The sequence below is a fragment of the Oncorhynchus tshawytscha genome, linkage group LG21 (genome assembly GCF_018296145.1).
Source record: "Oncorhynchus tshawytscha isolate Ot180627B linkage group LG21, Otsh_v2.0, whole genome shotgun sequence".
NCBI classification, from domain to species: Eukaryota; Metazoa; Chordata; class Actinopteri; order Salmoniformes; family Salmonidae; genus Oncorhynchus; species Oncorhynchus tshawytscha.
This window is the reverse complement of record NC_056449.1, coordinates 37,859,808-37,886,079: the sequence shown is the minus strand read 5'-3', so window position 1 is coordinate 37,886,079 and position 26,272 is coordinate 37,859,808. Positions and strand designations below refer to the sequence as shown.

General features: G+C 44.0%; 1 protein-coding gene and 1 pseudogene across 1 annotated transcript; one reads left to right on the top strand and one right to left on the bottom strand.

Annotated features, from left to right (window-relative positions):
* The first annotated feature begins 7,776 nt into the window (after positions 1-7,776).
* Positions 7,777-10,592, top strand: LOC121840356 (annotated as a pseudogene).
* Positions 10,593-11,016: 424 nt separating this feature from the next.
* On the bottom strand, positions 11,017-22,090 carry LOC112247709 (platelet-derived growth factor receptor-like protein). The gene is made up of 8 exons (XM_024416539.2): positions 21,815-22,090; positions 21,247-21,425; positions 20,729-20,871; positions 17,851-18,002; positions 17,414-17,520; positions 16,969-17,155; positions 12,898-13,037; positions 11,017-11,897 (listed from the first exon to the last, which is right to left on the bottom strand). Exons 1-8 carry the CDS (start codon positions 21,897-21,899, stop codon positions 11,664-11,666), a joined length of 1,227 nt encoding a protein of 408 aa, XP_024272307.1. The 5' UTR covers positions 21,900-22,090; the 3' UTR covers positions 11,017-11,663.
* Between the last annotated feature and the right edge of the window lie 4,182 nt (positions 22,091-26,272).

Sequence of the window (26,272 nt, the reverse complement as noted above, 5' to 3'; positions counted from 1 at the left end):
TACCTAGGTCTACCACTAGGTGGTAGTAGAGGAGGTATTCTAAGAATAAACTCTGATATCCAGTACATTTAAATTTTAATAGCAGGATTCTATTGTGTGATCAAATGGGGCACCCAGGGTAACCTAGGGGTTAGAGCGTTGGGCTAGTAACCAAAGGTTGCAAGTTCGGATCACCAAGCTGACAAGGTACAGATCTGCCGCTCTTGCCCCTGAACAAGGCAGGTTAACCCACTGTTCCTGGGCTGTCATTGTAAATAAGAATTTGTTCTTAACTGACTTAACTGAATAAAAATGTTCCCTATACACAGGGTTGGGGAGTAACAGATTACATGTACCAGAAAAAACTGTGACTGTTACCTGCAAAAAAAAACTGCAATCAGATTACATGTACTTTGTGAAAAAACCAATCAGAGACCACTGTGATGACACACCAAATGATGACCACCAATCAGATTACATGTACTTTATGAAAAACCAATCAGAGACCACTGTGATGACACACCGAATGATGACCACCAATCAGATTACATGTACTTTGTGAAAAACCAATCAGAGACCACTGTGATGACACACCAAATGATGACCACCAATCAGATTACATGTACTTTGTGAAAAACCAATCAGAGACCACTGTGATGACACACCAAATGATGACCACCAATCAGATTACATGTACTTTGTGAAAAACCAATCAGAGACCACTGTGATGACACACCAAATGATGACCACCAATCAGATTACATGTACTTTGTGAAAAACCAATCAGAGACCACTGTGATGACACACCCAAATGATGACCACCAATCAGATTACATGTACTTTGTGAAAAACCAACCAGAGACCACTGTGATGACACACCAAATGATGACCACCAATCAGATTACATGTACTTTGTGAAAAACCAATCAGAGACCACTGTGATGACACACCAAATGATGACCACCAATCAGATTACATGTACTTTGTGAAAAACCAATCAGAGACCACTGTGATGACACACCAAATGATGACCACCAATCAGATTACATGTCCATTGTGAAAAACTGGATGACATTAAAATTCAGAAAGAATGTTTGTGAAAAAATACATAATGTCACCTTTCAGTTTTCTCAATGACTTTCAATTCAGCACTGAAAGAAAGGAGAACGTTTACGTTTGTTCCACCTGAGAAAGTCTGACCTCCCTGTGATGACACACCAAATGATGACCACCAATCAGAGACCACTGTGATGACACACCAAATGATGACCACCAATCAGAGACCACTGTGATGACACACCAAATGATGACCACCAATCAGAGACCACTGTGATGACACACCAAATGATGACCACCAATCAGAGACCACTGTGATGACACACCAAATGATGACCACCAATCAGAGACCACTGTGATGACACACCAAATGATGACCACCAATCAGAGACCACTGTGATGACACACCAAATGATGACCACCAATCAGAGACCACTGTGATGACACACCAAATGATGACCACCAATCAGAGACCACTGTGATGACACACCAAATGATGACCACCAATCAGAGACCACTGTGATGACACACCAAATGATGACCACCAATCAGAGACCACTGTGATGACACACCAAATGATGACCACCAATCAGAGACCACTGTGATGACACACCAAATGATGACCACCAATCAGAGACCACTGTGATGACACACCAAATGATGACCACCAATCAGAGACCACTGTGATGACACACCACACAATCAGAGACCACTGTGATGATGACCACCAATCAGAGACCACTGTGATGACACACCAAATGATGACCACCAATCAGAGACCACTATCATCAGAGACTGTGTGTTCTCCAATTGATGACCACCAATCATATTCGGTGTCATCATTTGGTGAGATCAGTGTGATGATTGGTGTGGTCAAATTTGGTGTGTCATCATCAGAGGTCTCTGTGATGGTGGACCATCATTTGTGTGTCATCACAGTGGTCTCTGATTGGTGGTCATCATTTGTGATGACAATTAACTGACCACCAATCAGAGACCACTGTGATGACAAGCAACCAAATGCATGACCACCTTCAATGTACCACTTCATGACACACCCCTTCTTACCCTATCTCCTTCACAGGGCCTTTCTCACCTCCCACCCTTGGTAACACCTCAGGTCTCATTGGGCATGTAACCCCCAAGACCAATCACTGGCTGAAACACCCCCAACCGCCTTCTATCCTGAATCAAATGAGACCCCCCATCACACACACACACACACACACACACCTATACATACATCCATGATAAATGAGATTGCAGAACTTGGGACTTTTACATTGTAGTATTTAAGCTCCTTCCAGATACTTAAACCGATAGACTTGTATTCAGTAAAGTGTACTTCCTGCTGCTGGACTTACCACAGAGGACGATTCTTCATCTTCTGGCTGTTTGTTGGTAAGTGCCTTCAAATCAAATCAAAGTGTATTTGTCACGTGCGCCGAATACAACAGGTGTAGGTAGACCTTACAGTGAAATACTGAATACAACAGGTGTAGGTAGACCTTACAGTGAAATACTGAATACAACAGGTGTAGTAGACCTTACAGTGAAATGCTGAATACAACAGGTGTAGGTAGACCTTACAGTGAAATGCTGAATACAACAGGTGTAGTAGACCTTACAGTGAAATGCTGAATACAACAGGTGTAGTAGACCTTACAGTGAAATGCTGAATACAACAGGTGTAGGTAGACCTTACAGTGAAATGCTGAATACAACAGGTGTAGTAGACCTTACAGTGAAATGCTGAATACAACAGGTGTAGGTAGACCTTACAATGAAATGCTGAATACAACAGATGTAGGTAGACCTTACAGTGAAATGCTGAATACAACAGGTGTAGTAGACCTCACAGTGAAATGCTGAATACAACAGTTGTAGTAGACCTCACAGTGAAATGCTGAATACAACAGGTGTAGGACCTTTAGTGAAATGCTGAATACAACAGGTTAGTAGACCTTACAGTGAAATCTCAATTGGTGCAGTAGACCTCACAGTGAAATGCTGAATACAACACCCCCAGTAGACCTTACAGTGAAATGCTGAATACAACAGGTGTAGTAGACCTCACAGTGAAATGCTGAATACAACAGGTGTAGTAGACCTTACAGTGAAATGCTGAATACAACAGGTGTAGTAGACCTTACAGTGAAATGCTGAATACAACAGGTGTAGTAGACCTTACAGTGAAATGCTGAATACACAGGTGTAGTAGACCTTACAGTGAAATGCTGAATAACAGGTGTAGGTAGACCTGTACAGTGAAATGTGAATACAACAGGTGTAGGTAGACCACAGTGAAATGCTGAATACAACAGGTGTAGTAGACCTTACAGTGAAATGCTGAATACAACAGGTGTAGTAGACCTCACAGTGAAATGCTGAATACAACAGGTGTAGTAGACCTCACAGTGAAATGCTGAATACAACAGGTGTAGTAGACCTTACAGTGAAATGCTTACTGACAGGCTCTAACCAATAGTGCAAAAAAGGTATTAGGTGAACAATAGGTAAGTAAAGAAATAAACAACAGTAAAAAAGACAGGCTATATACAGTAGAGAGGCTATATACAGTAGAGAGGCTATATACAGTAGCCAGGCTATAAAAGTAGCGAAGCTATATACAGTAGAGAGGCTATATACAGTAGAGAGGCTATATACAGTAGCCAGGCTATACAAATATGTAGTAGGGGCTATATACAGTAGAGGGGCTGAATATACAGTGCGAGGTAGACCTTACAGTGAAAGGCTGAATACAACAGGTGTAGTAGACTATTACAGTGAAAGGCTGAATACAACAGGTGTAGGTAGACCTTACAGTGAAATGCTGAATACAACAGATGGTAGATACAGTGAAAGGCTGAATACAACAGGTGTAGTAGACCTATACAGTGAAATGCTGAATACAACAGCTATGTAGTAGACTATTACAGTGAAATGCTGAATACAACAGGTGTAGTAGACTATATACAGTGAAATGCTGAATACAACAGGTGTAGTAGACTATATACAGTGAAATGCTGAATACAGAGAGGTATATACAGTGAGAGGCTAATACAGTAGAGTAGATACAGTGAAATGCTGAATACAACAGGTGTAGTAGATACAGTGAAATGCTGAATACAACAGGTGTAGTAGACCTTACAGTGAGGGGCTGAATACAACAGGTGTAGTAGACCTTACAGTGAAATGCTGAATACAACAGGTGTAGTAGACCTTACAGTGAAATGCTGATATACAACAGGTGTAGTAGACCTATACAGTGAAATGCTAAATACAACAGGGGCTATAGACCTTACAGTGAAAGTAGAGGGGCTATAACAGTCTAAGAGGCTATATACAGTAGAGATGCTATACAACAGTAGAGGCTATATACAGTAGTGCTAATACAGTAGGGCTATATACAGTAGAGGGGCTATATACAAAGGCTATAAAAAAGTAAAAAGAGGCTATATACAGTAGAGGGCTATATACAGTAGAGAGGCTATATACAGTAGAGGCTATAACAGTAGCGAGGCTATATACAGTAGAGGGCTATATACAGTAGAGGGGCTATATACAGTAGTGAGGCTATATACAGTAGAGGGCTATATACAGTAGAGGGGCTATATACAGTAGCGAGGCTATATACAGTAGAGGGGCTATATACAGTAGAGGCTATATACAGTAGAGAGGCTATATACAGTAGAGGGCTATATACAGTAGTGAGGCTATATACAGTAGAGGGGCTATATACAGTAGAGGGGCTATATACAGTAGCGAGGCTATAAATTAGCGAGGCTATATACAGTAGAGGGCTATATACAGTAGAGGGGCTATATACAGTAGTGAGGCTATATACAGTAGAGGGGCTATATACAGTAGAGGGGCTATATACAGTAGAGGGGCTATATACAGTAGAGGGGCTATAAAAGTAGCGAGGCTATAAAAGTAGCGGGCTATATACAGTAGAGGGGCTATATACAGTAGTAGGGCTATATACAGTAGAGGGGCTATATACAGTAGAGGGCTATAAAAGTAGCGAGGCTATAACAGTAGAGGGCTATAACAGTAGCGAGGCTATATACAGTAGAGAGGCTATAACAGTAGAGGCTATAAAGTAGCGAGGCTATAAACAGTAGCGAGGCTATAAAAGTAGAGGGCTATAACAGTAGCGAGGCTATAACAGTAGAGGGGCTATAAAAGTAGCGAGGCTATAAAAGTAGCGAGGCTATATACAGTAGAGGGGCTATATACAGTAGAGAGGCTATAAAAGTAGCGAGGCTATAAAAGTAGCGAGGCTATAAAAGTAGCGAGGCTATAACAGTAGCGGGCTATATACAGTAGAGAGGCTATATACAGTAGAGAGGCTATAAAAGTAGCGAGGCTATAAAAGTAGCGAGGCTATAACAGTAGAGAGGCTATAAAAGTAGCGAGGCTATAAAAGTAGCGAGGCTATAAAAGTAGCGAGGCTATAACAGTAGCGAGGCTATAACAGTAGCGAGGCTATAAAAGTAGCGAGGCTATAAAAGTAGCGAGGCTATAAAAGTAGCGAGGCTATAAAAGTAGCGAGGCTATAACAGTAGAGAGGCTATAACAGTAGAGAGGCTATAAAAGTAGCGAGGCTATAAAAGTAGCGAGGCTATATACAGTAGTGAGGCTATATACAGTAGAGGGGCTATATACAGTAGAGGGGCTATATACAGTAGAGGGGCTATATACAGTAGAGGGGCTATAAAAGTAGCGAGGCTATAAAAGTAGCGAGGCTATAAAAGTAGCGAGGCTATAACAGTAGAGAGGCTATAAAAGTAGCGAGGCTATAAAAGTAGCGAGGCTATAAAAGTAGCGAGGCTATAACAGTAGAGAGGCTATAACAGTAGAGAGGCTATAAAAGTAGCGAGGCTATAAAAGTAGCGAGGCTATAAAAGTAGCGAGGCTATAACAGTAGAGGGGCTATAACAGTAGTGAGGCTATATACAGTAGAGGGCTATATACAGTAGAGGGGCTATATACAGTAGAGAGGCTATAAAAGGCTATATAACAGTAGAGAGGCTATAAAAGTAGAGAGGCTATAAAAGTAGAGAGGCTATAGCGAGGCTATAAAAGTAGCTATAACGAGGCTATAAAAGTAGCGAGGCTATAAAAGTAGCGAGGCTATAAAAGTAGCGAGGCTATAACAGTAGCGAGGCTATAACAGTAGAGAGGCTACATACAGACACCGGTTAGTCAGGCTGATTGAGGTGGTATGTACATGTAGATATGGTTAAAGTGACTGTGCATATATCATTTGTTTGGTCGTTGTTCTTCCTCCTAGATCTATGTTGAAGCCATGTAAAACATGTAGCTTACTGGACATGATAAATGGCGGATGTAAACATGTTAGTCGTAAACTATATCCTCAATGGAGATTGAAGAATCTCTATTGAATGACTTCTTAGTCCAGGAGCAGTTCAATGAGGGTACTGGGATACAGCCAGAAAGAATAGTTCGAAACATGTTAACAGAATGGATACAGTGTAACAAATAAAAACATTTTTTAGGTTCACCTCAACAACTATAAAAGTGTACCTCACCTTTTGACCTTTGAACTTGTGTCTCTCTTGTTCCAGTAGCCATTACAGAGAAACGGACACTTTTACCGAGGGACAAAATGGCCTCTGGGTCCTTCTTCCAAGAAGATGATTTCCTCTGTCCCGTGTGCTATGATATCTTCAGGGATCCTGTGGTTCTCCCTTGCAGCCACAGTGCCTGTAAGACCTGCATGGAGGAGTACTGGAAGCATAAAGACCATCAGGAGTGTCCAGTCTGTAGGAAGAGATCCTCCATGCCTTTCCCAGCAGTCAGCCTGAAGAGGCTGTGTGAGAGGTTCCTACAGGTGGGAGATCTACCTATGAGATCTACCTATGAGATCTACCTATGAGATCTACCTGTGAGATCTACCTATGAGATCTACCTATGAAATCTACCTATGAGATCTACCTGTGAGATCTACCTATGAGATCTACCTATGAGATCTACCTATGAGATCTACCTATGAAATCTACCTATGAGATCTACCTATGAGATCTACCTATGAGATCTGCCTGAGATCTACCTATGAGATCTACCTATGAGATCTACCTATGAGATCTACCTATGAGATCTACCTATGAGATCTACCTATGAGATCTACCTATGAGATCTACCTATGAGATCTACCTATGAGATCTACCTATGAAATCTACCTATGAAATCTACCTATGAAATCTACCTGTGAGATCTACCTGTGAGATCTACCTATGAGATCTACCTATGAGATCTACCTATGAGATCTACCTATGAGATCTACCTATGAAATCTACCTATGAGATCTACCTATGAGATCTACCTATGAGATCTACCTATGAGATCTACCTATGAGATCTACCTATGAGATCTACCTATGAGATCTACCTATGAGATCTACCTATGAGATCTGCCTATGATAAATAATGTTCCCCAAATTTCACCTTATTCCCTTTTTTAGTGCACTGCATTTGTCCAGAGCCCATAGGGATGAGTATGTATTTATTTAAATTGTAAAAATCAATCAATCCTGCAGGAGAGGAGCTCTAGAGATGCCGAGCTCTAGAGATGCCGGGCTCTAGAGATGCCGGGCTCTAGAGATGCCGGGCTCTAGAGATGCCGGGCTCTAGAGATGCCGAGCTCTAGAGATGCCGGGCTCTAGAGATGCCGGGCTCTAGAGATGCCGGGCTCTAGAGATGCCGAGCTCTAGAGATGCCGGGCTCTAGAGATGCCGAGCCTGGGTCTGAGAGGCTCTGTGGTCAACACAAAGCAGAACTCAAGCTCTTCTGTCTGGAGGATGAACAGCCTGTCTGTTTGGTGTGTCGCGACTCAAGACGAGGGACATTGGACACAAGTTCTGTCCCATAGATGAAGTTGTTCAGGACCAGGAAGTAGGACAAGAAATACTGTATAGGGTTGTATTCGATCCGTAGCGCTGAAGATCTCCTTTATAAACGCTGTGTATAATATGACGGCGCGATCTGAAATTATCTTCCCAATTTTAACGCAGATCTTCCCGCGATACTTCGGCGATATCAGCCCATAGCCTATCTGAGATATTTGAAGGTAGAATCGGTCATATGGCGTCATTGTACACAGAGGGGTGAGTTATTCCTGGATACAGAAACCAACAACAACAACAATCATTCAAATCAGCCAATGTCTGCCCCTATTGGCTCTTCCCAATGTGGCCGTGTCTCAATGTCTGCCCCTATTGGCTCTTCCCAATGTGGCCGTGTCTCAATGTAAGCAAGCAGGAAGTCGCCTCAATATGTTCAACGATGTCATATTACCGAATCTACCTTTAAATTACAAGGGATAGAGTTGCTTTGACTTATTGCAATCATTATTGCTTATAACTTATTAATATAGTATAACTTTGCAATTCTTTGAGTTGACTTTACTCAATTAATTTACTGAGTTAGACAGTTATGTTTTACTGTGTACAAAGGGCCGTTCATGTGTTTGTCTGATTCCAGGAGAGAGTAGAGGCTGGGGGGGGGTGTTCCAGACACAGGCTGCAGAGACACACAGGGAAATCAAGAAAGAGTTTCAACATCTTCATCAGCTTCTCATAAATGAAAAGGAGGCCAGGATAGACGCTCTGATAGAGGAAGAGAAGGAGAAGACTTGGATGGTAAAGGAGAAGACTAAGGAGATTAGCAAAATAATCTCAATTCTTTCAGACAAGATCCAAGCTGTAGAGGAGCATCTAGAGGGGGACCATGTTACCTTTCTGCAGAGATACAAGGCCATTCTACACAAGGCCGGGTAAATGAGCTGCCTCCTGTCTCTCTTCTTCTCTGCTGTTCTTCTCCCTCTCTACGCTTCTTCTACTCTCCTCTTCTTCTCTCTCTCCTCTACGCTTCTTCTACTCTCCTCTTCTTCTCTCTCTCCCTCCGCTTCTTTTCTCTCTCTGCTTCTCTCTCTCCTCTTCTTCTCTCCTGTTCTTCTCTCTCTCCTCTTCTTGTGATGTCATCACAGAGATGACATCACAGACACACTGTGCAACAAAAAAAAAGAGACATATTATTCCGTCCGTATTGAGGAAGTTCAACATGACATGGTGACTGAAACGTAAAGGCACCCGTTCAATCAAAATGACCTTTACCTTTGTATTACGCGATCGGTAACGCTTCAGCGACAGGCTTGATATCACCCTGCATCCCACTGCTGGCTTACTTCTGAAACTAAGCAGGGTCGGTCCCTGGTTGGGAGACCAGATGCTGCTTAAAGTGGTGTTGGAGGGCCAGTAGGTGGCACTCTTTCCTCTGGTCTAAAAAAATTGCCTTGTGTTGGGTGGGGTCTTTTAGATGGGATGTTAATTAAAGGGGTGTCCTGACTCTCTGTGTTCACTAAAGATCACATGGCACTTATCGTTAAAATAAGGGTGTTAACACCAGTGTCCTCGCTAAATTCCCAATCTGACCATCACAGCCACCTACTCATCCCGAGCTTCTAATTGGCTCATTCATCGTCGCTCCTGTAACTATTTCCCAGGTTGTTGCTGTATTTGAGAACGTGTTCTCAGTCAACCAGGGTAAAATAAAAATGGAATACAGCCCACAGTTACTGTATTTATGTGGTAGAGTTACTGTATTTATGTGGTAGAGTTACTGTATTTATGTGGTAGAGCTACTGTATTTATCTGGTAGAGTTACTGTATTTATGTGTTAGACTTACTATATTTATGTGGTAGAGTTACTGTATTTATGTGGTAGAGTTACTGTGTTTATGTGGTAGACTTACTGTATTTATGTGGTAGAGTTACTGTGTTTATGTGGTAGAGCTACTGTATTTATGTGGTAGAGCTACTGTATTTATGTGGTAGAGCTACTGTCTTTATGTGGTAGAGTTACCACATTTATGTGCAAAAACATACCCATACATTGTCATTATTATGCAGTACAATAACACACGGTCTGTTTCTCTGTGTTCAGATCCGGTGGTTCTGGACCCCAACACGGCCCATCCAGACCTGCTGGTGTACCCCGATATGGTCCCATTCAGAACCAGAAACTCTGAGGAGAGAGAAGAGATGGAGACGCCGGTTGCTGACACCTCAGAGAGGTTCAACCTCTATGAAGGAATCCTGGGCTCTGAGGGCTTCGATTCGGGAACACACACCTGGGACGTGGAAGTCAGGAATGAATATCTCCAGAGATATGACTACATCCGTGACTGGGCCCTGGGGGTGGGGGAGGAGTCTGTGTCCAGGAAGGTCGTGTCCAGGAAGGGAGGCTGGAGATTAGAACAACATGGAGGAGTTTATACCGTACGCTCTGTCCCCGAACCTCTCATCACCCTCTCATTGAAGCTGAGACAGGAGCCCCTGAAGATCAGAGTGACATTGGACTGGGACAGAGGAACGCTGACCTTCTCTGATCCGCATTACAACGAACTTCCTCCACACGTTCACAGACACCTTCACAGAGAAAGTCTTTCCGTGTCTGAGCAGTGGGTGTGAGACCTTCACCTTGAGGATCTTGCCAGTGAAGGTCAATATAGCGGCTGAACAGCCCAGATGACACCTCTGTGTACCACCTTTTGCATATTAAAATCTCACTATTTGTTTGAATTTGTTTTGTACATTTCGGCGGGTTTCATTTCAAACCCACTTTTAGCACAGATTTGAAGTTAATGAAGCTATTGATTGTTAAAGATTTCCGGACTCTTCATTTGAGCCTGATACACCTGAACCAAACAAACAACCGTTACGTTCAGACTGTTTGTGATCTCTATCTCTCTGTACCACCCAATATAACATAGTCGTTGTCCCCACAAGGCTCTGGTCAAAATTAGTGCACCATATAGGGAATAGTGTGCCATTTGGGGCACAGGCTCTGTCACTCTGTCGTACACCATGGCAAAATGATGCCTCATATTGACCTGTATTGGTCCATGACACAATCTGACCGTCAGACAATTAAAAACACATTACAGAAGGTTATGTGTAGTCTACGAAAACATTTCTTTATTGAGACAAACAGGAAGTAGGAAGAGAGAACACTAGAGAAACTTGTCGGCGGTGGAAAGTTGGAGAGGAGATATTCCCACGAGTAAAAAAGGAACACTACTTGCAACATAGAAACGCACACCAAAGAAGGTGAAGGTCTGATGATGGTCCTTTAAATCTGCAGTGATACGGGAGCGTTGTTCTATTCTATTTATTATGTCTATATTCTATTAATTATGTCTATCAAAATACATGCACTACAATGTAGATGCTCAGAATGCTATCTGGCTCTCTCTATACCCCCCACTCCCCCACTCCCTTTCTCTCTCTCCCCAATTTGCATTCTTCCGCCCAGCTTTCTCTTTCCCTCCGCCCTGTGTAAACCTTCTATGCTGTGTGTGTGGTAACTACTGGCTGTTTTAATATCCATGAGCTACTTGAGAGCTCACTCATTGAGCCCTATAGCTTCACAGTATACGTACATAGTAACGTCAGGAGTAGAATGGTCATTTAAAGCAAGGTTCCACCCATGGAATTAGAACCAACTCATTCTACAGTTCCAGTTCCATCTTGATAGGCTACTTCCTTCTCCTTCGTGGCTATGCCATCCTTCTCCCATTTCTGATCTGTAGTCTATTGACTCTCAGGGTTTTTTAGGCTTGGGCTTGTCTTTGACCTTATCCTTAGCAGCAGCCGCTAGCACTTTGATGGTGGTGGAGGTGGTTCTGGAGCCTTGCAGGTTCTGGGCGGTGCACGTGTAAGGCCCTCCGTCCACCTCCCTCACCTCATCCACCAGGAGGACGGTCTGGGACTGCTGCCTCCCCAGACCCCCTCCGTCCGGATGAACACTGTCCTGGGTGTACAGAGGCCTGCCGATCTGCCGATCACACAACCACAACACAGACACACAACCACAACACAGACACACAACCACAGTCAGACATACAAACACAGCACAAAGAAAGAAGCAGGTTACAATTTTAGCCTCTCTGCACTGTACATAGCCTCTCTGCACTGTAAGCCTCTCTGCACTGTAAGCCTCTGTCCACGTAGCCTCTACAACGTAGCCTCTCTGCACTGTACGTAGCCTCTCTGCACTGCAGCCTCTGTACTGTACGTAGCCTCTGTCCTACGTAGCCTCTGTCCTGTACGTAGCCCTCTGTACTGCCTCTCTGCACTGTACATAGCCTCTGTCCTGTACGTAGCCTCTGTCCTGTACGTAGCCTCTCTGCACTGTACGTAGCCTCTCTGTACTGTACGTAGCCTCTCTGTACTGTACGTAGCATCTCTGTACTGTACGTAGCCTCTCTGCACTGTACGTAGCCTCTCTGCACTGTACTTAGCCTCTCTGCACTGTACGTAGCCTCTCTGCACTGTACGTAGCCTCTCTGCACTGTACATAGCCTCTCTGTACTGTACGTAGCCTCTCTGTACTGTACTAGCCTCTGTACTGTACGTAGCCTCTCTGCACTGTACGTAGCCTCTGCACTGTACGTAGCCTCTGTCCTAAGCCTCTGTCCTGTACGTAGCCTCTCTGCACTGTACTTAGCCTCTCTGCACTGTACGTAGCCTCTCTGCACTGTACGTAGCCTCTCTGCACTGTACATAGCCTCTCTGTACTGTACGTAGCTAAGTGTATAGCTAAGTGGCTAAGTAGATAGCTAAGTGGCTAAGTGTATAGCTAAGTGGCTAGCTAAGTGGCTAAGTGTATGGCTAAGTGTATAGCTAAGTGGTTAAGTGTATAGCTTCTGTCAAGAGGTTTCACATCATATAACAGGAGGTAGAGTATTGCACTTGTCCTGTAATCCTACTCTAGCTATTGATATGATAAATTATTGAACTCAAGCATAGCAGACCCAGTTAGCACAATGACATACCTGTTGCCCAGGGTACTCCCAGGTGAAGTCTATGACCACGTCCTGTTCTCCAATCACAGTACAGGTGACCTGTAGGTTCTGACCAATGGCCACAGAGTTGGAGGTCGCCTGGATCACTGGGGTCGGGGGCGCCACAGGGTCTGGCAGCAGGGGACAACACAGATGGCCATAAGACTCCTGAACAGCTAATAAAATGGCTTCACAGACTATTTGCATTGACCCCCCACGCTGCTGCTACTCTCTGTTATTATCTATGCAGAGTCACTTTAATAACTACCTATATGTACATATTACCTCAATTACCTCGACACCAGTGCCCCCGCACATCGACTCTGTACTGGTACCCCCTGTATATAGCCTCCACATTGACTCTGTACCGGTACCCCCTGTATATAGCCTCCACATTGACTCTGTACCGGTACCCCCTGTATATAGCCTCCACATTGACTCTGTACCGGTACCCCCTGTATATAGCCTCCACATTGACTCTGTACTGGTGCCCCCTGTATATAGCCTCCACATTGACTCTGTACCGGTGCCCCTGTATATAGCCTCCACATTGACTCTGTACCTGTACCCCCTGTATATAGCCTCCACATTGACTCTGTACCAGTACCCCCTGTATATAGCCTCCACATTGACTCTGTACCAGTGCCCCCTGTATATAGCCTCCACATTGACTCTGTACCGGTACCCCCTGTATATAGCCTCCACATTGACTCTGTACCGGTACCCCCTGTATATAGCCTCCACATTGACTCTGTACCGGTACCCCCTGTATATAGCCTCCACATTGACTCTGTACCGGTACCCCCTGTATATAGCCTCCACATTGACTCTGTACTGGTGCCCCCTGTATATAGCCTCCACATTGACTCTGTACCGGTGCCCCTGTATATAGCCTCCACATTGACTCTGTACCTGTACCCCCTGTATATAGCCTCCACATTGACTCTGTACCAGTACCCCCTGTATATAGCCTCCACATTGACTCTGTACCAGTGCCCCCTGTATATAGCCTCCACATTGACTCTGTACCGGTACCCCTGTATATAGCCTCCACATTGACTCTGTACCAGTACCCCCTGTATATAGCCTCCACATTGACTCTGTACCGGTACCCCCTGTATATAGCCTCCACATTGACTCTGTACCAGTACCCCCTGTATATAGCCTCCACATTGACTCTGTACCAGTACCCCCTGTATATAGCCTCCACATTGACTCTGTACCAGTACCCCTGTATATAGCCTCCACATTGACTCTGTACCAGTACCCCTGTATATAGCCTCCACATTGACTCTGTACCAGTACCCCCTGTATATAGCCTCCACATTGACTCTGTACCAGTACCCCTTGTATATAGCCTCCACATTGACTCTGTACCAGTACCCCCTGTATATAGCCTCCACATTGACTCTGTACCAGTACCCCCTGTATATAGCCTCCACATTGACTCTGTACCAGTACCCCCTGTATATAGCCTCCACATTGACTCTGTACCAGTACCCCCTGTATATAGCCTCCACATTGACTCTGTATCAGTACCCCCTGTATATAGCCTCCACATTGACTCTGTACCAGTACCCCCTGTATATAGCCTCCACATTGACTCTGTACCAGTACCCCCTGTATATAGCCTCCACATTGACTCTGTACCGGTACCCCCATGTATATAGCCTCCACATTGACTCTGTACCAGTACCCCCTGTATATAGCCTCCACATTGACTCTGTACCAGTACCCCCTGTATATAGCCTCCACATTGACTCTGTACCAGTACCCCCTGTATATAGCCTCCACATTGACTCTGTACCAGTACCCCCTGTATATAGCCTCCACATTGACTCTGTACCAGTACCCCCTGTATATAGCCTCCACATTGACTCTGTACCAGTGCCCCTGTATATAGCCTCCACATTGACTCTGTACCAGTACCCCCTGTATATAGCCTCCACATTGACTCTGTACCAGTACCCCCTGTATATAGCCTCCACATTGACTCTGTACCAGTACCCCCTGTATATAGCCTCCACATTGACTCTGTACCGGTACCCCCATGTATATAGCCTCCACATTGACTCTGTACCAGTACCCCCTGTATATAGCCTCCACATTGACTCTGTACCAGTACCCCCTGTATATAGCCTCCACATTGACTCTGTACCAGTACCCCCTGTATATAGCCTCCACATTGACTCTGTACCAATACCCCCTGTATATAGCTTCCACATTGACTCTGTACCAGTACCCCCTGTATATAGCCTCCACATTGACTCTGTATCAGTACCCCCTGTATATAGCCTCCACATTGACTCTGTACCAGTACCCCCTGTATATAGCCTCCACATTGACTCTGTACCAGTACCCCCTGTATATAGCCTCCACATTGACTCTGTACCGGTACCCCCATGTATATAGCCTCCACATTGACTCTGTACCAGTACCCCCTGTATATAGCCTCCACATTGACTCTGTACCAGTACCCCTGTATATAGCCTCCACATTGACTCTGTACCAGTACCCCTGTATATAGCCTCCACATTGACTCTGTACCAGTACCCCTGTATATAGCCTCCACATTGACTCTGTACCAGTACCCCCTGTATATAGCCTCCACATTGACTCTGTACCAGTGCCCCCTGTATATAGCCTCCACATTGACTCTGTACCAGTACCCCCTGTATATAGCCTCCACATTGACTCTGTACCAGTACCCCCTGTATATAGCCTCCACATTGACTCTGTACCAGTACCCCCTGTATATAGCCTCCACATTGACTCTGTACCAGTACCCCCTGTATATAGCCTCCACATTGACTCTGTACCAGTACCCCCATGTATATAGCCTCCACATTGACTCTGTACCAGTGCCCCCCTGTATATAGCCTCCACATTGACTCTGTACCAGTACCCCCTGTATATAGCCTCCACATTGACTCTGTACCAGTACCCCCTGTATATAGCCTCCACATTGACTCTGTACCAGTACCCCCTGTATATAGCCTCCACATTGACTCTGTACCAGTACCCCCTGTATATAGCCTCCACATTGACTCTGTACCAGTACCCCCTGTATATAGCCTCCACATTGACTCTGTACCAGTACCCCCTGTATATAGCCTCCACATTGACTCTGTACCAGTACCCCCATGTATATAGCCTCCACATTGACTCTGTACCAGTACCCCCATGTATATAGCCTCCACATTGACTCTGTACCAGTACCCCCTGTATATAGCCTCCACATTGACTCTGTACCAGTACCCCCATGTATATAGCCTCCACATTGACTCTGTACCGGTACCCCCATGTATATAGCCTCCACATTGACTCTGTACCAGTACCCCCTGTATATAGCCTCCACATTGACTCTGTACCAGTACCCCCATGTATATAGCCTCCACATTGACTCTGTACCAGTACCCCTGTATATAGCCTCCACATTGACTCTGTACCAGTACCCCTGTATATAGCCTCCACATTGACTCTGTACCAGTACCCCCATGTATATAGCCTCCACATTGACTCTGTACCAGTACCCCCTGTATATAGCCTCCACATTGACTCTGTACCAGTACCCCCATGTATATAGCCTCCACATTGACTCTGTACCAGTACCCCCTGTATATAGCCTCCACATTGACTCTGTACCAGTACCCCCATGTATATAGCCTCCACATTGACTCTGTACCAGTACCCCTGTATATATAGCCTCCACATTGACTCTGTACCAGTACCCCCTGTATATAGCCCTGCTATTGTTATTTACTGCTGCTCTTTAATTATTTGTTGTTCTTATCTCTTACTTTTGAGGGGGGTATTTTCTTAACTGCATTGTTGGTTAAGGGCTTGTAAATAAGCATTTCACTGTAAGGTGAAACACCTGTTCTATTCGGTGCGTGTGACTAATACAATTGTATTTAATATATAACAGTCAATATGTCTGCCAGACCCCCCATCAAGGAACGTTGACAAAGAATGCCCGCACTAGTCATTTCAACTCTATGAGTCGGCTACCCCCTGGAGAAGAGGCTAGCTGTTGTTTAAGGTACGAATCCACGGACTTACAGTTGACGTATATGAGCATGTACTTGACGGAGCTCTGCCTGAGGTTTCCAAGGCTGGCAACGCAGTACAGCTCCCCGGCGTGGTGCAGCTTGGGCCGGTGGATAGTGAATCCCTGTTTAACGTTAAACGTGATCTCCGCCCCGTCCACCGCCACCTCTACCGGGGGAAACTCCCGGTGTAGAGACACCTAAGGATGACCAGGTGCGTTAATTATTTTGTAGTGAGTGGATACCATATTCTTGACTACAGTGTCCATATTAGGCAGTGGTGGGAAAAAGTACCCAAACGTCATACTTAAAAGAAACCTTGCATTATATATAATAATATAATGCATTATATACCTCTATAACTGTTAAGTTTTAAAAAATCAAAGCAAAAAATGTACTTTCAAAGAGGTCATTCTGTATTATCTAATCTAATCCCACCAGATCTGTTCTGAACTCACCTTGGCGTCAGGTGATGTCACCTGACAGGGGAGGACTGTTGGCCAATTGGTCCTCAGCTGGATGACCTCATAGTAGGAGGAAGAGGGGACAAACAGCTCCTGTGGGTCTGGGGGGGAGGGGCAGACAACTGTTATACAGTGTGGCTCATATGATGCCCTATTTCCTATATATTGCACTATTTTTGAACAGAACCCTATGGGTCCCTGATCAAACGTACCGCACTATATAAGGAACAGGGTGCTTTTTGGGACCTGGTGATTACACTGGCTTGTGTCTCAGTTCATCCTAATTCCAACCCCAATGTAAATGCATTTCTTTGGACAAAGAATGGGTCTTTTGGCCCTGGTCAAATGTAGTGCACTACATGGAAACTAGGGTGCCTTATGGGGCGTAGCCATGGTAACAACTCCTATGTCAGGAGGCCGGGATTTAGTACCAGGGAAGAAGACAAAGACTTTGACAGCCTTGTCGTACACCTTCCTGCAGTCCCTGTCTTCACAGTACATGGGGAAGCAGGTGTATTCTCCAGTGTCTGCTCCTGTAGAGTTGGACAGGGTCAGGGTGCCATACCGGTCATGCTGCACCATCCTGTACGAACACAAAGAAACAAGAGTCCCTCACACCAGAGCCACACAGGCCTACATACAGCATCTCTATACAAACGAAGAGATGAGAAATGAGTCCCTCACACCAGAGCCACACAGGCCTACATACAGCATCTCTATACAAACAAAGAGATGAAAAATGAGTCCCTCACACCAGAGCCACACAGGCCTACATACAGCATCTCTATACAAACAAAGAGATGAGAAATGAGTCCTTCACATCAGAGCCACACAGGCCTACAAACATCACACCAGAGCCACACAGGTACAGCATCTCTATACAAACAAAGAGATGAGAAAATGAGTACAAACAAAGAGATGAAAAATGAGTCCCTCACACCACACAGGATACAGCATCTCTATACAAACAAAAGATGATGATGTTTTTCTTTAACGAGTCCAACGCGAAGGACACACTGCTTTCTTGGGAATGGGCCCATATCCCCGACGGAGAAAAAGGGGGCAGAGGAGAATTCTTCGGAGAATTTGTAGGCAGGTGATTAAACCTCCACTACCATCCCTACTATTGATCCAGCCTATCCAGGAAGATTAAACTACCAACGGGACATCGAAAACTGTAATATCTTGTGTTTCTCCGAGTCGTGGCTGTGCGACGACACGGATAATATAGAGCTGACAGGATTTTTTCAATCATCGGCAGGACAGAGAACCTACGTCTGGGAAGATGAGGGGTGGGGTTGTATGTCTATTTGTCAATAACAGCTGGTGCGAGATGTCTAATATTAAAGAAGTCTCGAGGTATTGCTCGCCTGAGGTAGAGTACCTTATGATAAGCTGTAGACCACACTATCTACCGAGAGAGTACTCAATATTATTTGTAGCCATCTATTTACCATCACAAACTGATGCTGGCACTAAGCCGCACTCAATGAGCTGTATAAGGCCATAAGCAAACAAGAAAATGCTCATCCTAGTGTCCGGGGACTTTAATGCAGGCAAACTTAAATCAGTTTTACCTCATTTCTACCAGCATGTCACATGTTCAACCAGAGGGAAACAAAACTCTAGATCACCTTTAGTCAACACACAGAGATGCGTACAAAGCTCTCCCTCACCCTCCATTTGGCAAATCTGACCATAATTGTATCCTCCTGATTCCTGCTTACAAGCAAAAACTAAAGCAGGAAGTACCAGTGACTCGCTCACTACGGAAGTGGTCAGATGACGTGAATTCTATGCTATAGGACTCTTCTGCACAGACTGAAAAATGTTCCGGGATTCATCCAATGGCACAAGGAGCATACCACCTCAGTCATCGGCTTCATCTATAAGTGACTACACCTCAGCGTTCAACACCATAGTGCCCACAGCTCATCACTAAGCTAAGGACCCTGGGACTAAACACCCCCCCTCTGCAACTGGATCCTGGACTTCCAGACGGGCCACCCACAGGTGGTAAGGGAAGACAACAACATGTCTGCCATGCTGATCCTCAACACGGGGGCTCCTCAGGGGTGCGTGCTTAGTCCCCTCCTGTACTCAATTTTCACCCCCGACTGCGTGGCCATGCACGACTCCAACACCATCATTAAGTTTGCTGATGACACAAGAGCTGTAGGCCTGATCACCGACAATGATAAGACAGCCTATAGAGAGGTCAGAGAACTGGCAGTGTGGTGCCAGGACAACAACTTTTCCCTCAAGGTGAGCAAGACAAAGGAGCTGATTGTGGACTACAGGAAAAGACGGGCCGAACAGGCCCCCATTAACATCGACAGGACTGTAGTGGAGGGAGACGAGTATTTCAAGTTCCTTGGTGTCCACATCACCAACAAGCTATCATGGTCCAAACACAGCAAGACAGTAGTGAAGAGGGCACGATAACACATTTTCCCCCTCAGGAGACTGAAAAGATTTGTCATGGGTCCCCAGATCTTCAAAAAGTTCTACAGCTGCACCATCGAGAGCATCCTGACTGGTTGCATCATCGACCGGTAAGGCAACTCCTCGGTCTCGTACCGCAAGGCGCTACAGAGGGTAGTGCATACGGCCCAGTACATCACTGGGAACAAGCTTCCTGCTATCCAGGATTTATATACTCGGCGGTGTCAGAGGAAAGCCCAAAAACGTGTCAGAGATTCCATTCACCCAAGTCATAGCGGTCTAGGACCAAAAGACTCCTTAACAGCTTCTACCCCCCAAGCCATAAGACTGATGAACAATGAATCCAATAGCCACCCAGACTATTTACAATGACCCCCCCCCACCCCTCCAATTGTTTTTATACCTCTGCCACTCACTGTTATTATCCATGCATAGTCACTTCACCCCTACCTACATGTACAAAATGTCCTCGTCTAACCTGTACCCCCACACACTGACTCGGTACCGGTACCCCCTGTATATAGCCTCGTTATTGTTATCTTATTATGTTACTTTTTTATTGTTTTTTACTTTAGTTATTTGGTAAATATTTTCTTAACTCTTTCTTGAACTGAACAGTGGGTTAACGGCTTGTAAGTCAGAATGTCACAGTAAGGTCGCATGTCACAAGTGAAGTTTGATTTGATGACTCAGCAACTAACATTGGACTATCCTGGCAAGACGTCGTTTTAATTATTTAAGTTTCATACAGGCAAGTCAACATTGAGACAGGTCACTTTTTCTAGTGAGCCCTTGTTGCCGCGGAGGCCTGTTTCCATGGCACCCTGTCCCATCACATCATCAAGGCCCCCCCTGGAGTCTCACCTGAGTCTCCCCTCATCGTCCTCCTCCAGGTAAACAGGAACGCCCCACTCAACAGGGTTCCCTTTACACCTCAGCTCCAGGGTGTCACCCGACCGGATGCTCAGACTGTCGGCAACACGCCGGAACTTCCCCTTGTTCACCACCTATGGTATAAACCAGGGAGGAGAAACAGGTTTACCTTTAGTGTTCATTATGTTAAAACACAAGAGAAGCCCTCACACTGCTTTTTGCTAGTATCACTTATTTTTGTTCAAGCTTATGTGTTGTTCAAGCTTCGTCAGAGCTCTTGTGAATGTTTGTAATTTGTAATTATTAGTAGACATTTGCTCCACCAACATCTGTTGATTGTGTCAAATATCTCAAACATGCAAGTGTTTTTTTTATTTGTCTTCATAATGCTTATCTTTAATGTACACTATGTATATGTACAGGTTTGTATGAAGATGGCAGCTTGAAGACTATGAAAACACAAAACAAGGCATTCTCTCGTGAATAATTAGAAATGTCTTCAACCTTACCTGTGTCAGGTGAACAGGTCCCTGGTTGACTGCTGATGGGGGAGCCGGTGTTGCTTTAGCCCTGGGTTTGGGTTTGGTTGTGGCTCTACCTGCTCCCCTCACTGGTTTACCCTTACTGGATTTGGGCTTACGGTCTGGTGGGGTGGTCCGTCCCTCCTGCTCATCCTGCTGGCACTGTCCTGCAGAGCAAGTGTCCAATATTGAATTTGTATTCTTTGAAATACACTTAACCATCGTCACAAGCACAGTATGTTCCAGATCAATGGAACAATTAAACGCATGAAGAGTCTAATGTTGATTTGATGTTAGATTAAAACATTGCAGTATGCCATTGGTAACCATACTTGGGCAATAACAGGAAGTTCATCCAAAGGAATTTACTATACAGACAGACAGCATGAGGTGAAATCAAATGAAATGTAACTAACTCAAGAAATGCCATCGAAGTTCACAATAAGTCAGAGTAATGCAACCATCTACTAATCTCCTCCTGCACCTCACTAGCCTTGTGTACGTTTAGGAATGCACATTATCCACAGCCACACAGAGAGGAAATAAAGTCACTTACCAAACTCCAGGATTAACCCACAGATGAGGAAAGCCCCCAATAATACCAGCCGCCACTTCTCCCCTGAGCCGTTTACTGGCACCATGGCTCCTGTGATGTACAGACCAACGAACCCACCGACTGACTGACTGAAAGATTAACAGTTCACAAGGTTCACAACTGCAGAACCACAGGGAACGCAACAAGGAGAGAAAGACGTGAAAATGAAAGAAGGGGGTAGAGAGAGAAGGAGAGAGGGAGGGAGAAGGAGAGAGGGAGGGAGAAGGAGAGAGGGAGGGAGAAAGAGAGAGGGAGGGAGAAAGAGAGAGGGAGGGAGAAGGAGAGAGGGAGGGAGAAGGAGAGAGGGAGGGAGAAGGAGAGAGGGAGGGAGAAGGAGAGAGGGAGGGAGAAGGAGAGAGGGAGAGAGGGAGGGAGAAGGAGGTTTGCTGCGTGACTGCGAAATGAGTGGTCAGTTGTTTAGCCAAATCACACACATTCCTCTACTGACCTAAAAGAAAGAAAGAAATAGAGAAAGGGAGAAGTAGAGAGAGAGAGAGAGAGCAAGGGAAAGAGGGAGAGAGTGAGAAGTTGAGAGGGAACGAGAGAGGCCGATAGAGGGAGAGAGCGAGCGAGAGAGCGAGAAGTAGAGAGAGAGAGAGAGAAGCAGATAGAGGGAGAGAGGAGAGAGAGAGAGAGAGAGAGAGAGAGAGAGAGAGAGAGTATCCCCAAATTCTTCCTGTGGTGCTCAATGGAGCCATTCAGGGGCCTGTGGTCCAATCAGGGGCCGGGAATGGAGGCCCCTCCACCCTGCTACGTCTGGGACTGCTGAGACTGTTTATTTAGCTGGAGAAGTGGAGTGAGAGAGAGAAAAAGCTTTGCATAGTAGCAGTGGCCCTCTGAACTACCTTGAAGATAGTAAATACCAGTTGTCATTGTGTTGATGTTAAGGTGTTTTGGTTAGGTTAGACTTTTTGTTTCGCTGGAGCAGTGAAGAAAGAGGGGCATGGCAGGCTGGCAGTGGCCCTCTGAAGTACAGAAGCGATATCTTTTAAAAGTAAACAACAGGGTCATGTATAATAGTACACTTTTCATCAGATTTAGTTTGTTTAGCTGGAGAGGTGGGATAGAGAGAGATAAGCATGATCAACCTGAACTACCGTGCTGCATACCTTGAAGACAGAAATCCAGTATACTCTATAACAGTTTTTCCTTAAGGTCTTGTGTTTTCACCCACATACACAAAAGCTCCTCTGAGGTTGTAAATAAATGGATCAGATGTTTCTAGGAGTAATGTATTGCACCATTTAGGAAACAGGAAGCTAACAACAATTATGTTTCTAACGCAGTGTTGTGGAAGCTACTCTGAAAAGATTGTTTTTACCAAGCTACTGGAAGAAGTTAAGCTACACTAAACCTACTTTTAAGAAAAAAATATAGTTTACTGAACTAAAGTTACTTTATAAAGTAGTTCAATACATCAAAATAAATATAAATATAGATAAATACCGACTAGTTGAACTGCGTGTGGTTTACTACTCCCCAGCACTAGTGTGGGGGCCTACTGTTTATGGAAGCGTATAGCTGCCATCATTCAAATGAAATGATATATGCTTCCATGTCTATAAATATGGATTTGTTCATTATAATATAGGTTGCCCAATAGATAACAGCATAGCAATAAAGAAACCTCTTACAGTTTAAACTCTAAAGTGATCAGTGGTAGGAAAAAAAGTACCCAAATGTCAAAACTTGAGTAAACGTGAAAGTCACCCAGTAAAATATTACTTGAGTAGAAGTGAAAGTCACCCAGTAAAATACTACTTGAGTAAACGTGAAAGTCACCCAGTAAAATACTACTTGAGTAAAAGTGATAGTCACCCAGTAAAATACTACTTGAGTAGAAGTGAAAGTTACCCAGTAAAATACTACTTGAGTAAAAGTGAAAGTTACCCAGTAAAATACTACTTGAGTAGAAGTGAAAGTTACCCAGTAAAATACTACTTGAGTAAAAGTTTTTTTTTAAGTATTTGTTTTTAAATATATTTTAAGTATCAACAGTAAATGTAATTGATAAAATGTACTTAACTATCAAAAGTTAAACTGTAAGTATAAATAATTTCAAATTCCTTATATTAAGCAAATCACAATTTTTTTTTATTTTTTTTTACATTTAATTGACTGATAGCCAGGGGCACACTCCAACATTCTGACACCATTTACAAACGAAGCATTTGAAAATACTGCGTGATGGAAACTATGATGGAATAGCTTGAGATCAGTGAGCACAGGGAGATAAGAGTTCATCAAGGCACTTCTGTGGAAAGACGTGACCTGAACATGCCGGAATAACACACACACCAACAAACACACACAATAAAATCACTCCTGCGGGACCTCTGGGGAGCTACGTTTTGCTTTGATGTGAATTACAGTTCCACATCATAACCACCCATATCTACAAATGTACTGCCCTTTCCACCTATGGTCTAAAGAGTAGACTACTGGAATGTACCCTATATGGGGTAATTAAAGAGTAGACTACTGGAATGTGTCCTGTATGGGGTAATTAAAGAGTAGACTACTGGAATGTACCCTATATGGGGTAATTAAAGAGTAGACTACTGGAATGTGTCCTGTATGGGGTAATTAAAGAGTAGACTACTGGAATGTACCCTATATGGGGTAATTAAAGAGTAGACTACTGGAACATGTCCTGTATGGGGTAATTAAAGAGTAGACTACTGGAATGTGTCCTGTATGGGGTAATTAAAGAGTAGACTACTGGAATGTGTCCTGTATGGGGTAATTAAAGAGTAGACTACTGGAATGTACCCTATATGGGGTAATTAAAGAGTAGACTACTGGAATGTGTCCTGTATGGGGTAATTAAAGAGTAGACTACTGGAATGTACCCTATATGGGGTAATTAAAGAGTAGACTACTGGAATGTACCCTGTATGGGGTAATTAAAGAGTAGACTACTGGAATGTGTCCTGTATGGGGTAATTAAAGAGTAGACTACTGGAATGTATCCTGTATGGGGTAATTAAAGAGTAGACTACTGGAATGTGTCCTGTATGGGGTAATTAAAGAGTAGACTACTGGAATGTGTCCTGTATGGGGTAATTAAAGAGTAGACTACTGGAATGTACCCTATATGGGGTAATTAAAGAGTAGACTACTGGAATGTACCCTGTATGGGGTAATTAAAGAGTAGACTACTGGAATGTACCCTATATGGGGTAATTAAAGAGTAGACTACTGGAATGTACCCTATATGGGGTAATTAAAGAGTAGACTACTGGAATGTACCCTATATGGGGTAATTAAAGAGTAGACTACTGGAATGTACCCTATATGGGGTAATTAAAGAGTAGACTACTGGAATGTACCCTATATGGGGTAATTAAAGAGTAGACTACTGGAATGTACCCTATATGGGGTAATTAAAGAGTAGACTACTGGAATGTACCCTATATGGGGTAATTAAAGAGTAGACTACTGGAATGTGTCCTGTATGGGGTAATTAAAGAGTAGACTACTGGAATGTGTCCTATATGGGGTAATTAAAGAGTAGACTACTGGAATGTACCCTATATGGGGTAATTAAAGAGTAAACTACTGGAACATGTCCTGTATGGGGTAATTAAAGAGTAGACTACTGGAATGTACCCTGTATGGGGTAATTAAAAAGAGTAGACTACTGGAATGTGTCCTGTATGGGGTAATTAAAGAGTAGACTACTGGAATGTGTCCTGTATGGGGTAATTAAAGAGTAGACTACTGGAATGTACCCTATATGGGGTAATTAAAGAGTAGACTACTGGAATGTACCCTGTATGGGGTAATTAAAGAGTAGACTACTGGAATGTGTCCTGTATGGGGTAATTAAAGAGTAGACTACTGGAATGTGTCCTGTATGGGGTAATTAAAGAGTAGACTACTGGAATGTGTCCTGTATGGGGTAATTAAAGAGTAGACTACTGGAATGTACCCTGTATGGGGTAATTAAAGAGTAGACTACTGGAATGTACCCTATATGGGGTAATTAAAGAGTAGACTACTGGAATGTGTCCTGTATGGGGTAATTAAAGAGTAGACTACTGGAATGTACCCTATATGGGGTAATTAAAGAGTAGACTACTGGAATGTGTCCTGTATGGGGTAATTAAAGAGTAGACTACTGGAATGTGTCCTGTATGGGGTAATTAAAGAGTAGACTACTGGAATGTGTCCTGTATGGGGTAATTAAAGAGTAGACTACTGGAATGTACCCTGTATGGGGTAATTAAAGAGTAGACTACTGGAATGTACCCTATATGGGGTAATTAAAGAGTAGACTACTGGAATGTGTCCTGTATGGGGTAATTAAAGAGTAGACTACTGGAATGTACCCTATATGGGGTAATTAAAGAGTAGACTACTGGAATGTACCCTATATGGGGTAATTAAAGAGTAGACTACTGGAATGTACCCTGT